The 14,398-nt window shown below is 40.1% G+C and overlaps 1 protein-coding gene across 1 annotated transcript in view; it reads right to left on the bottom strand.

Annotated features, from left to right (window-relative positions):
• The window catches only part of EPYC (epiphycan), an 88,969-nt gene extending 74,980 nt beyond the window's left edge, over positions 1-13,989 (bottom strand). The window contains exons 1-2 of the mRNA XM_082254835.1: positions 13,879-13,989; positions 12,853-13,023 (exon numbers count right to left, since the gene is read on the bottom strand). Of these exons, the coding sequence (XP_082110961.1) occupies positions 12,853-13,014 (162 nt within the window). The 5' untranslated portion in view covers positions 13,015-13,023; positions 13,879-13,989. The remainder of the gene's footprint in view (positions 1-12,852; positions 13,024-13,878) is intronic.
• Between the last annotated feature and the right edge of the window lie 409 nt (positions 13,990-14,398).

Genomic DNA, 14,398 nt, shown 5'->3' with positions numbered 1-14,398 from the left:
ATGGAAGGTCTAAAAACAAATAAATAAACAAACAAATAATGGTAAAAAAATAAGGACGTATTAAAAAAAAAACAAATTTCTGTGGTAGAATTGGTAAAAAAAAACACAAATAGAAAAAGAGAGAATAAATCTCCATATTGGAGACACAGACAGCAATACAAACCAATAAAGGTTTTAACACATCCCATTCTACCCTAAAGTCAGAGAAAAAAAAACTTAAGCAAAAAGATTTTTACATTTTTTAACAGCTGATAAAAAAGCCCTACTGGTCACCAAAAAAAAAAAAAAAAATTGAATTTATTGAAGCAATAGTAAACTCTTGTAACAAAAAAAAAAAAAAAAAATCTTCCTCCTGCAAGACAATATCATAATGTGCTAGTATGCATTGTGAGCCCAAGGACACCTTTTTCCCATTGGTTTTCATGCAACCATTTCAACTGAAAAATGAATATTGCAATATTTATTGGCCAGGAGAGTTTAGATCTGCTCAATGCATGAACAAAATGACTGTCAGCGGAGAGCCTGGGGAAGGAGGGAGGAGTGTGTCTGGGAGTTATTGTAAGCCCAAGGACACCTTATTCACATTGGTTTTCATGCAACCATTTGAATCAACAGAAAAATAAATATTGCAATATTTATTGGCCAAGAGAGTTTAGATCTCCCCAATGGATGGAAAAAATGATTGTCAGGGGAGAACCTAGGTGAAGAGGGAGGAGCGGGTCTGGGGGTGATTGTGAGCCCAAGGACACCTTATTCACATTGGTTTTCATGCAATCATTTGAATTAACTAAAAAATAATATTGCAATATTTATTGGCCAGGAGAGTTTAGATCTCCCACCGCATGGACAAAATGACCGTCAGGGGAGAGCCAGGGGAAGGAGGGCTGAGTGTGTCTGGGGGCAAATGTGAGCCCAAAGACAGGGCAAGAGACATAGGGCTGCCAGAGCCTGGGAAGAAATGGCTTGGGAGCTTGAGGAAGGAGCCGAGTGCGCATGCTCCGAAACGCGTTGCGTCATTTCCGGGAGCCTGCGTTCCATTTGCGGCTTCCGGTATAACCAAGTCTTTGACCAGCTTTCTGTGACGTCACCTCCGGACCGGTGGACGGCCGGATCGTGCGCTGGAGACGCTGCGATACGGACTGCAGCTTACCCATGTGTAAGTCACTATGTATTTTGTGCAATAAATTGTTTGGCTAATTACAGTGGCGCCTGTTCTTTTCTTTCTACCTGTGCCAGCGGATTCCTCTGAGTTTTCCTGCCAGTGCTGCCTTGTACCCTGCCATTCAGGACAGTCTCCTAACAAGAATTTGGAGCATCCCCTGCGCCCCCCCCTACAGCGGTGGACTCCCTTCCCTCTTGCCTGGTCAGAAGCGCCCAACAACCACTTTTCTTGAACATTGTTTCAAATCAGAGACAGTCCCTCAGTGCTGACCCCCATTGTAAGGAAACCTGCTTATTGGTTCTCCTCATTAGTACTCACATGCTGTCAGCGTGAATATGTGAATGGCAATAACCGGAACTTTCTATTTACACAGTGATCAGCTGTGATTGGACACAGCTAATCACATGGTAAAGAGCCTACATCATAGGCTCCTTACCGTGATCAGAGACGCGGTGTGTCCGAGAGAAACACCGCACCACCAATCGCCACGCTGCGCGCCCCCAGGAGCGCGCACGAGCAGCATGTTGTAAAGAACGTCATATGATGCCCATTCACAACAGTTAAACCGCCATCCAGCCATTTGCTATAGGCCAGGCAGGAAGGTGTTAAGGAGCTTTTTGAGTTTTAAGTGTTTTTCAGTGACAGGGTTGCTTTAAAATAAAAATGAAAAGGTTACAGTGAATTGATGTTTCAGTTACAGCCCTTTAGCCTGCTTTGAAATCGATTTTCAAAAAGCACAGACACACTGGTGAGTAGTGTGAGTTTTAAACTTTGTTATTATTTTGCTTAAAATGATTTTTTTCCATTTTCTGTTTTTTTTTTTTGAGGCACAAGTGATGTACCCTGGACTCACAAATGCATCCTGGGAAGTTCCTGTCACATGATCTAGGATGCAGACCCAGAATTCTAGGCAGAGTTCCAGGAAGAAAAGGGAGAAGGATTAATCTGCCCTTAGTAAAAATTGCCACCATGAGATGAATGGGGAGGAGAAGAAAAATAAGGTATACAAATAATAAAAAGCCTGCAATTAGCTTCTGCTTGTAGTTTGTCATAACTAAACATTTCTAAAGGTACCTTTGTTGTTATTTTATGAGAAGGATGAAGTTCCTCTTTGGCGTTGTAAACGGTAGGACTTATGGAAAGGCATAGCAATGTCACAACAAGCACGTCATCAAAGTAGAGTGAATCACAGAGTCAAGGGTTCACTCAGTATCCACTGTGAAATCTGACCTCCACAGACTAGTTCACTCACTTGTCCTGAGTTTCACATTTAAAGTGGAACTCCAGCAGTTATCACTTTGCCAACTTACATTCGTCCAGCTTGGCATGATTTAATTATCCATATGTTATATCTGGGTGGCTGCTTTGGATGCTGAAAACCATTATAGTAGCCCACGCTACATACAGTCATAGTCATGATCTTACTGGTCTTACTTGAAAGACTTCATCATTGTAGGGGGTCACTTCAAAGAATACCTTGTACTTTTTTAATGAATATAAGGTGAATACAGAATGTGCTCTGATTGCAGATAGTGGAGATAATGATCTACCCATGTCAAGTTAGAGTACTCCTTGCATTCACTGTGACACAAAAAAGTGTTCTCTACATGGTGGCAGTGCACAGAGAGCAACCCGCTGTGTTCAATGTGCAGTGAGGAAGCTGCTCAACCAGAACACGGAGGATCGTGACTATCGCTGTATGTAGCATAGCTAATTGCAGTGGTTTTTAGTATCCCTGAGGGCCTTCCAGACATAACATATGAATAATTGCATCATGCCAAGCAGGGCCAATGTAAATTGGTAATAAAGAATATTCCTGGGGTTTGGCTTTAAGAGAAAGTGGCAAGGGTGATGTAAGGAAAGGCATTCTTTGCATAGACTAAAACATGTTCCTTTTCATACTCGCAAGAATTGGGCACTGGCTAATACATATATGCATGCTTGTACTCACGTGCACACAATCCATCACGCATTCACTTGCACCTGTGACAGATGTTGGCATCAAACAGGCTATTAAAACCCAGCCTAGTCTCAGGATCAGTGCTGCTTTGTCTTTTAGCCTTCCCTGCATCCTGTGTTCCTGTTATCCTGTATCCTGATTCCAGTTGCTGACCCGGCTTCTCTGACCACTCTCTGAACTCCGCCTGCACTGACCCTGGCTTATCCTTGACCACCAGTTCTGTCTGCTCCATTGGCTTCTATTGCACTAATTGGCTCCTGACCCAACTTGTATCCAGACCACACCAGTGCCTGCTTCTCTGTACCTGATCTGTCCTGCCAGTAAATAACCCGTCTTGCCTGCTTCCCGAAACGTCCTGCTGTGCCTGCTGTTCTACAGTCTGCTACCAGTGCATGCCTCACCTGCCTGCTGTCGCCAGTACCAGCTTGCTTCAGTCTGCCATCCTCCAGCTGCCTACCAGCCTGTCTGCTGCGCTGAAGTCTACTGATGACCTCTTCCGTCTGATGCGGATACCCGCTCTGCTTCTGACAAGACCTTTAGGCACTCGTGCTACACTGCAAGGTGCCTTCTGTTCATACTACCAGGGGCCCTCAGTCAGAGGTGTAAGAGAGGCCTTCCTCTTCATTTCAGGCTCTGCTACCAGGTACGTGATAGGTGACATTACTTACCACTGACCTGTGAATTGTGCGTAACTTACTCCTGACCTCTAAAGTCTGCTTTACTAACTCCTGAACTGTGAACTCTGCACTACTTACTCCTTACCTGTGAACTTTGCATTACTTGCTATGACCTGTGAACTCCGTTTTACTTCCTCCTGATCTCTATAGTCTTCTTTACTTACTTCTGAACTGTTAACTCAGCATTACTTACTACTGACAGGTGAACCCTGCATTACTGACCTCTAAACTCTGTGTTACTTACTCCTGACCACTGCACTTTGTATTATATAGAATTTAAATGTGAACTATGCATTACTTAATCACCCCTGCACTATACTAACAAAAATGTATACTTTTTGACAGGCCGAACCCAGCCCAGCTAGTCAGCCCAGCAACCCAGTCAGTCCAGAACTCAGCCGTCATTCTGTTTGACCGTCCGCCGTACACAGAGGCCGAATTCAGTAGTAACCAGCCATTGCCGTCAGACATTTAGCCTGTGTGTACTAGGCTTTAGTCATTTATATCCCCAAGTAAGGAAGGGATTGTGAAAACCAGCATTAATCATAGGTTTGTTGAAGGTGGAGGATCGTTTGTAAAGGTAACATGAAATTAAGAGCTATGGGCCTGTGGCTATTGCCATGAAGGCTGGAGAGAGAAGTAAAACTATTAATAATATTATTTTATAGGATTTATATAGCACCAACAGTCCTATTGCCAATGAGAAAGGAGTTGCAGTAGTCAAGGCGAGAGAAAACAAGGGAGTGAATGAGCAGCTTGGTAGTCTACAAGCTTTTGACAGCAATTGGATTTGGGGCCCAAAGGATAGGTCAGAGTCTAGGATTACACCTAGTACCCTGGCATGAGGGGAGGGACTGATAGTTGTATTATTGATCTCGATGGAAAAGTCACAGGGAAGAGCACGAGCAGGAGGGAATGTTATCAGTTTGGTTTTAGAAAAAATGTAATTAAAGGAAGTGGTGTGACATCCATGTCAGTTAGTAAGTTGAGATGTGAGAGGGGACTGAATGAGTGAGGTGAGGAGTAGAGACATAGATTTGGGTGTCATCAGCATAAAGATGGTATTGGAAGCCATGGGAGGGTATCAAGTGACCAAGAGAAGAAGTGTAGATAGACAGGAGAAGGAATCCAAGAACAGAACCTTTGGGGACCCCTTAAGAAAGAGGAAGTGGAGAGGAGGAGACAAAGTTATAAGTGACACTGAAGGAGTGCTGTGATATATAGAAGCAGAACCAGGAAAAGAGCTGAATCTCAGAGGCCAAGGGAGTGAGAGTTTATAGAGAAGGAGTGGGTGGTCAACAGTATCAAAGGCTGCACATAGGTATAGTAGTAAGAGCATGGAGTAGTGGTCATTGGTTTCAGCAGTTAGTAAATTGTTAGGGAGTTTTAGTAGGAGTGTGGACTTCTGTAAGCAACAGCCAGACTGTAAGGGGTCAAGAAGGTTGTTTATAGTGAAGTAGGAGATCAAGCGGTTACAGACTAAGTGTTCTAAAAGATTCCTGGTGAATTCGAGCAAGGTTGGTGAGATCATGTGAGGGCTTTTTAAGTATGGGGTGATCTGTGCATGCTTTAGAGGGGAGAGGAAGGTACTAGTAGATAGGGAGAGATTGAAGATTCGGATGAGAGAGCATAGGATGGATTAGAGGGTGACCATAGAAGTTGTGAGGGAACAGGATCCAGGGGACAATTGGTTAGGTGAGCAATGCATCTGAGAAAAATTTTGTTACTTCTTTACTAGTAGCCAAGGTATGTTAAGTGGGGAAGATATTGGTTCAGTAGAAGTCTCACGCATTGCATCAGTCTTGTTTTTGAAGTGATTGTTAATCTTTTGGGCAGTGGGGTAGAGGGGGTGGGGGACAAAAAGAGAGTTAAGGGTAGAGAAGAGACAACAAGGACTGGATAACAAGGTATTAATAGGAGTGACAAAGTATGTTTTTGGCAGCATTGAGGTAGGAGTGCAAAATTGAAAAGGGTGACGTCCTGCAGGGATTTGGTTTTATTCCATTGTCATTCAAGAGCACCGCAATTTCTCTTGAGATTTCTGGTGTCATCAGTTTGTCGAGGCTGTAATGATTGGGGACTGATTCTGCATGTAGCTAGAGGAGCAAGTGCCTCCAGTCAGGATGAGAGTGAACTGTTGTAGACAAAGGTGGCCAGGTTAGGACAGGAAAGAGGAGAGATTTTGTCATAGAGGTGGTCAGTAGCAGAATAAAGTGGAGAAGGGTTTAAGTAGCAAAGGTTTCTACAAGTAATTGTTTGCTGCTTGGAGGGATAGGTGGTTGGAGACAAGGATACTGACAGTGAAACTGACAAGCTTGTGATCAGAGAAAGGAAAGGGAAGGTTTGGTGAGGTTCCAGGAGTGCAAAGATGGGAGAATACAAGTATTACCATTGGAGTGTGTGGAATTGTGTGTCCATTGTATTAGGTCAAAAGATGAGGTAAAGTTGAGAAGTTCAGATGTAGTTGGGCTGTTAACATTAACAGGAATATTAAGTCACCAAGAATATTAACATCACCAAGTGAGTATTTCAGAGGAGATAGATTAGGTTAACCAGTCAGAGAAGTCATCAAAAAAGCATGATACTGGTCCAAGAGGCCAATAAATCACTGCAATCCTCAAAGAAATTGGAGAAAACATATGAATACAGTGCATCTCAGAAGTGAGGGATAGAGATGGAGGGGTAGGAAGGACTTGAAGGGTGCTTGATGGGGATAGAAGGATTTCAACTCCACCTCCTTTCCATCTACTGAGTCCAATAGAGGCTACTATTGGAGAGTGTAGCAGGAATCTTTAAGTCAGGTTTCAGTAATGGCAAGTATGTTAAAGAAATGGGAGATAAAAGGTCATGTACAGATCTGAACTTGTTACAGACAGAGTGGACATTTCCAAAGGCACATGAGATTGGGGGGGGGGGGTAGTTTTTGGAAGCAGGGGGATAGAAACTAAACTGAGTGAATTGCAGCTGTTGCCAGAAGAGGAAGGGTGCAAGATATGGGGGATATCTCACTGTCCTGGTGTTTAAGTCAGCAAGTGGGTTCAACAGACAATTGACTGTAAGGGGGAATTGTAAAAAAAAAAGATCAGCCACAGACACAGGCCATAGTCATAAAAGGTAATTGATTATTTGATCTCTAAAGGCAATTATCAGTCATACATGGCAAGGGGATTGTACATGTGGATGTTGCAAGCAGGCATTTATCATAAAACATACCAGTGTCAATCAAGAAAGAATGTCCATTAGGTTTGGGAGAGTAGTGATGGTTTAGGTTAACTATATAATGGCATTGTCTGCAAAAGGACTAGTTTTATGCCAAACTACAGAGAGCATACGTCATGGAATGTTATCTCCATGCCTGAAATGGACCACTGCGCCACCTAGATAGAATGTAGGAGAGGAATGACCAGGAGACCAAAGTATTGGCCTTTTTGAAGTTAAGTGACAGAATGATGGCCGGGATTCATCTTATTGGCAAATAAGATGTATAATCCTGCAGACATTACTCTCCTGGCATTTTGCCATGAAACATCTGATTCCTAGGCACCAGGAGCCCAATCACTTCACTAAGAGTAGTGGCTAGAATTTTTGCCAGGAACTTAACATCTAGGTTCAGTAGGGGAATTGCTCTGCAGTTTGACCCATAGGTTAAATATGCAGTATTTGAAGTGTTTTGGTCAGTTATGATCATACAGGATACTGAGAAAATATTTAAACAGGAGCAGGGCAAGTTTTCCAGCACTTTCTTTGCTATATAAGGCCATGAAGCCATTCTGGACCTTTTTTTTAGGTGCTTTATATAAGAACCTTCTCTGATGGAAAAAAAAGTTCCAATGTTTGCCAATTCAAAAAGGATGGGATGGGGCAGGTGGGTGAAGAATTAATCAGCCTATGACAAGGAGAAATGTCCAGTATTGTCCATTGTAATGTAAAGTTTTGACAAATGGTGTCTGAATTCTTGAAGGATTTTCATTGTAACTCTCACATGAGTCTGGTTGCCTATTTTTAGCCCAATATGTTTATAATTAGAACCCAGCATTGGAACCTGTTTTGCCAAGAGGGGATCCTGTTATTTACCCTTAAGGTAGAAAGTGTGCTTAACACTTTTCAATTGTTTTTCAGCAGCATAATTTAACAAAGTATCCTCCAAATATCTATTAAGTATGTTGTTCAAGCAGTATATGAAATTTGGCTGTAGATCGATTGTTGTGGGGGAGACACTCGTTTTGTCTAATGTCAGTTATAGCATCAGGTTGGAATAGTCACACACAATCAGTTTATCTTTTTACGAGTGTCTATGACAGTTGGGAGATGATCAAGGTTAGGGCATAGTTGCTAACACTTATGATCCTAAAGTTAGCCCTGTAGTAAAAGGTATCTCCCCACTGTATCAGCCAAAATTTGCTAAACAGTAAAGTGGGCAGAGTGGTGGAAGCCCATCAAGAACCCCCTTTCGTATTGTAATTTGCAAGAAATATTTGTGGGAAGGTGTTGCTAAAGTATTTTCATACTGATTTAGTATAAAAATTTGTTGTTGTAGACAGATATCGTCCTTAAAAAGTGCAGAAGGAACATAATGCTTTGACTCTTTTATAGGACAAATTAAGCTCTTTAACATTACAGCTAACTATGGCTAACATTTCTATATTTCACAAAATAAAATCACAAGTAAAAGGAAAAGACCGGTCTACAGTCTCTACAGAGGGATAAGGGAGTGGGGCTCCACAGAGAGTAAAGGAACAGTACAGTAGAGGAAGGGGAAGAAGATGAAGCTGCGGAAACATGGCCAGTAACTTATTGGGCATACCAATTCATTAGATAACAAGCACGTGAGCAAGGTATCCCCCTGGATAGTAAGATGGTTGAGAGTCACACTAATAGTCACAGTGACAGCCAAATCTAAGATAGATGAACTGAAGAAGTTTAAAGGAAGGCACGATGGGCCAGGTAATGAGATATACCCTAGCATTCCAATGTCAGGAGATGGCACTCTTGAGCCTTAGGGTAACTTCTTGGAAAAAAAACACTCAAGTAAAAAGTTAGATAGCTAGTAGAAGGTTAGTGTTGGTTGGCAGCAAAACAACCAATTGCCAAGTGCAGAAGGGTAGATTGGGAGAGCCCTGTTAGCTGAAGGGATCAGAAGTGTGACTCCAAGATAAGTGATTGTTACTGCCATGCCACACAGGCTCAGGTGTAAGATGAGGGTTCTAGTTCAAGTGTGTAGGGGAAGTCTACTGAAAGCACACTGGAGACAACCTTTGGGAGTCACAGTTGGCTCCATCTTCCATTGGATACAGCTGTAGATTTTCCAGTCTCTCACATATAGCTTCATGGGTGATACAGGTGTATTTCTTACTCCTGTAGGCGAATTGTAGGCTAAACGGAAACCCTCATTTATTTTTGATTTGAGGTTTTATGAGGATTTAGAGGTATGGTTTTAAGCTCCTATACTTGTACCGTGGGGTAAGGTCTTAAAAAATCTGATAAGCAGGTCCATAAAATAACATAGAGGTGCTATCCTAGCAGCATGGGGCAGGGTCTTTTTGGTCCTGTAATAGTGCAGCTGCACAATAATGTTTCCAATGAGCATTTGGTTAGGACCTGGTAGATACAAACAAATTCTATATGATCAATAAAAATGGAAAAAAAAAAGGTTCTTCAACAAGGGCCATCACTATTCAGTGTGAATCCAAAATATTCTCCAGGAGGCTATGGATAAAAAGAGTGGACCATCTAGGCTGGCTTGATAGGGGATAAGTGACTACTCAATATGCATACTGTATATTCTGGACTACTGTAAACTTGCTTTGTTCTGTGACAGTTCCTCTTAAACTTCACACTCATCCTATTATGGGGTAAGGAAGGCACTACATAGGGGAAATTTACATTTGGGTGGTGGCTTTGATTGGATCATTGTGGTGACTACTTGCACAAACCTTCCCTTGCCCCAGAGAAAAGTCTGCCAACATAAAAAAAAAAAAAAGAAAATATTCAAAAAGGCATTTCTGTACATATCAATCCCTATTAGAAGTTCTTCTAAGCAAATAAGACCAATGTTGGTCAAATCCTAAGCATGGCAAGTAATTTTTTTCATCTCTATGCTGATAAAACCTTTTCTTACAGTACTTCAGAGTCCTCATGAACTCCATAAAAGTTATCACCTTAATACATTTATGAATAGGTCATAGGGCCAGTACAGTGAATAAATAATACAATCATACAAAGAAAGACTCAAGACTGCGGATTGAGAAAATAATAATTTTCTTTGGCAGCTATGAGGAAGCACTGTCAGGGTTTGCTGGTAGAAGTTAAGCACCCAAAACCCCAGACATACCTTTTATATATAGTTTTGGAGAAATAGGGAAAAAACATCAACTCTCATTATCAGAGTATTGTTATTGTGTATGACCCATAATACACATTTGTCATGTCTATTTGTCTCAATGGCCATTGTCAACAAAACAGGAAGTGAAAGGACAATCCACAATTTTGCAGCAGTCTCCATCACAGTATAAGGATATCATCTATTCTGGTGACAGTTGCCACAGGTAGGGTTTTCTCTCAAATTAGAGGTACTTCAACTCCTGTCAAGTCTGGGGCAGGAAGTGATGGTACATTTTCCAAATAGGGTAACAGACAGCAATAGGAATCCAAAGCCTACCCCATCCAAAGTTAAAACATTTTTCAATAAAGGTATGTTTTAAGAGTTAGTCTAAAGTTTTAGGCTTTTCTTCATGTTCCTTCTAGGGATATGTTCCAGTTATGGGGGGTTGAAAACAGAAAAAAATTAGAGTTAATGCGGAGTTCCACCCAAAAATGGAACTTCCGCTATTTTGCTTCCTCCCCCCTCCGTTGCCACATTTGGCACCTTTCGGGGGGGAGGGGGTACCCATTTTTGACAGGTACCCTTTCCCCTCTTCTGGGACACTGCGCCGCGGCTGTCCGTCCCGGAAGTTCGGCCCCCTCCTCCTTCCCCTGCCGCCGAGCCAATAGGAATGCGCAGCGCGCAAGGCTTCACTGCTGGGTTTCCTTACTGGCAATGGCGGTGGCAGCATCCGACATCGCTGGATTCCAGGAAAGGTAAGTGCTGACATAGCTGGACTCCAGGACAGGTAAGTGTCCAAATATTAAAATTCAGCAGCTACAATATGTGTAGCTGCTGACTTTTAATTTTTGGAGGGGAAGGCGGAACTCTGCTTTAAAATGATTAATAGCATAACTTCATAGCACGGGTATAAATATAACAGTGTAGAAGTCCAATGTGCTACATTAGATAATCAGTTAGTTTTGGTATCTACAAGGCACCTAAAATAGGTTTTTTTTTCTCGCTATACTTTTATAGACTTTCAATATCTATAAAGGTTTGCCCAGACTAGCCTTCAAAAAACACTAAATTATCAAAATGATATCATATTATGTAAAACAGATTTTGATGCCAGTAAGGTTATATAGTATATACAGTATGTTTAATTTTTGGTAATACTTTTTTAAAAGCTATATATGCAAATTAGAACAGAAAGAAAACATTAACAGCACATCATAAAACAATATTCTGAGAAACATTTGAGGACTAAACTAAGAGTATACAATAATATTAAATCAAATAGGAACAAACAAAATCATTTTCAAAGATAGCCAGGTAAAAATAATAGCCTTATAACTTGTTTGAACCTTATGTAAAATTTGCTATAGTAGCAAAGCACTGCCCGATCACAGCCATAGGGGTGTGTCATTAAACATTCACTGGGATGGTGAGGTTAAAAAGAGGACAGTACATTCTCATCCACCCTTTCTTTTTTTAATTTCCTATAACAGCACTTAACTTTCAATTTATTGCTGGGACCAACTGCTAACTTGAATCAAATGCCATAAGGCCATCTATGTTTCACATATGGTCTGCAGATTCAGGAGTTAGACAACACTGTCTGATTGTTAAGAGGCACCGTGTAAATATCACACCACAATGTATATTTACCCTTAGCTCCATTGCCCTTCAGCTTAACTGTGCTAATCACATTTCTAACTTCTGAATTTAAAACAATTTTAGAAAGTGCTAAAGTTTTGTTGTTCAAGAAAATGGTAGTGGAATGCCCAGTTTAAATTCATTTTAAAGTGAGTAATGTAGTAGTCATTTGTCTTTTTTTTTTCATTTGTTGAATTTCTTGCCAGTAATTATTGTTGTAGATTACATTTTTGAAAATCAATATCCCCTTCTAAACTGATATCTATTCCTTGTAAGTCATTTCCTGTTATCATAAATATAAAACACATACGGGGTAATTTAATTACTAAAAGATGAATTTGTTTTAGGACCTGTGTTTGCATTATAACAGGCATATCCTATGGTTAACTTTTCTTTATTACATTTATCAATCCAAATGACAGTCAAAAAATATTTAAAAGTATCAATTTTTTAACTTTCTTCATTAATTCATAAACTATGAATCTCTTAGGTGCAAGTAACATATTACTTTTATAGTCCCTACTGAAGGTTCTTTGGTGAGTTAAGTATGGGCATACCTGGCCAATCAGAGGCTCTGCCTTAAGAATGATTATTTGCTTTGCCAGAAATCACCATGTCACTATGCTCCAGAAATTGTTCACATGTGGTTCACAAAAGAAATAATTAAAAGAAAGCAAGCATTTGACAGCTGTCTCTTGCTGTTTTCTGAGTTTGAGGAATGCAATAAAGGAGAGCTCCCTGGATACATTTTTCTTTTTAAATAGAGGATACAAATTCAGAAACCAGGTGAAAACACTTTAGAAAATCAGTCCTGTAGTACTTATTGCATTGTGAAGCTTGTAAACAGCAATTTACAGTGCTAAACCAGACATATTCGGGCCCATGTAAAGACACAGAGCAAGGCAAAATTGACAGTTAATAATGACAACCAGTCATATATGAGCTTTTCAGCTAATTCAGGTAGGTGTTTCTGATTGCTTGCTGTTGGTTACTACATTTTGCATAGTTCTCTTTATTCTGTAATCATTTTTTGTGTCTGGGAAACCTAGTCTATACAACAATGACAAATTTAAAATAAAGAGAAAATACATACCTCTCCTTGATCGATATTAGTGTTTTCATCGTAGTCATATAGATTATAAAGTAAGTCAACCTCATAGGCCGCTGTGTCATAATTGACGCTATCCGTTGGAGGAGCAGATACTACTGCTTTAATTATAAAAAGTCCCAGGACTATATTTGCAAGTGTCTTCATTCTTCAATGCTTTAAACTGAAACAGCAGTAAATAAAAAGTTTAAAACATTCATGCCATAGCTGAAAGAGGTGACATTTAATGTGTTTATGTAAAGTAGACCCATGTCTCAATATATCTAAAGTATGTGATGCTATGTCCAGACAGAACTTCAGGACTTAAGAAGAAGCATTGAGAAACTCACACAGTAGCATTAATTCAGTGACTTTCCTTCATATAAATATACTCTCTCATAGAGTTTGGATGTATGCCACTGAGTATACAAGTCACGGTGCCACAGACTGGGCATCCAGCATCTAATGGAACATGATGCCCCTTTTGCATAATGTTTGCTATTATGTATTTGGCTCTCTGGTACATTATCAGACATAAATAATTAGGCAAAGCCTAAATCAGTAAGGAAGTGCAGTAATCCAAAGAAGCTAATCAGAGACCATTTTTGCCTGATCTAATAACAGTAAACTGCAAATATTCTACTGAATTGGCCTACTAATGCCCACATCTATATTCATTCCTAAGCTAATGTGTACATCTATTCTGTTCTTCATGTTTTATCCCTTTTGTAACATTCCATCAAAATGATTGCTTGTTGCCTAATGCATATATGTATCTAAATGAGATCTCACCACATTGCTTGCTTTGATAAGCAAATACAAAATGTCAAGGAACAGCACCCCTACTGGCTATGTCAGAAGCAAAAATATTGTCACATGTGCCACCTAATCACTCTGTTTGATTTTTGGTTTAAAGAAAATATTTTGTTTTCAAACAAAGAACTACCCTTAACACATCTTTTCATCAAATCATGTTATAAAATAATTAGCAGCTTATATTGTATTCCTTTATTTAGTTTTAAATATACAAACTTTGATTCAAAGGAGATCTAGTGTCACTGGAATGAACTTAGCCCTGCGTAAGTAAGCATGTGACGTGCAACGTCTCTGAGAATGACAGTAGTCCTGAAAACCCTAGCTGTTGCATAGTGCAATACACTTGTCCTATTCATCTCCAAACTCCCAGTAAACTTCAGTCCAGAAACATTACCAATTCATGTGCAAGAATGCACTGACACACAAACTAAATTTCAGTGGCTTAAAAGAAAGAAAGTCTTTATGAACCAGCTTTAGGCATGAGGATATGAAATTCCTCTGGGAACTGAGAACAGTACAAAGCTCTCATTTATGTCAAATTCTCAAAGATACTTTATGCTTAGCACCCATCAAGTCTACTCTGCTTGAATTACCTGTTTCCACTGCAAAAGTGTCTCAGGTTGGAATAACATTTTGCAGATTAAATATTTTCATTTGGTTATGTTACATATAAAACAGAGTGTGTATATCTATGAAATATATGTGAAACATATATATATATATATATATATATATA

Source organism: Pelophylax lessonae, assembly GCF_965119305.1.
Source record: "Pelophylax lessonae genome assembly, chromosome: 4".
NCBI classification, from domain to species: domain Eukaryota; kingdom Metazoa; phylum Chordata; class Amphibia; order Anura; family Ranidae; genus Pelophylax; species Pelophylax lessonae.
Note: the sequence above shows the minus strand (reverse complement) of the source record. Positions and strands in the feature narration are given on the sequence as shown.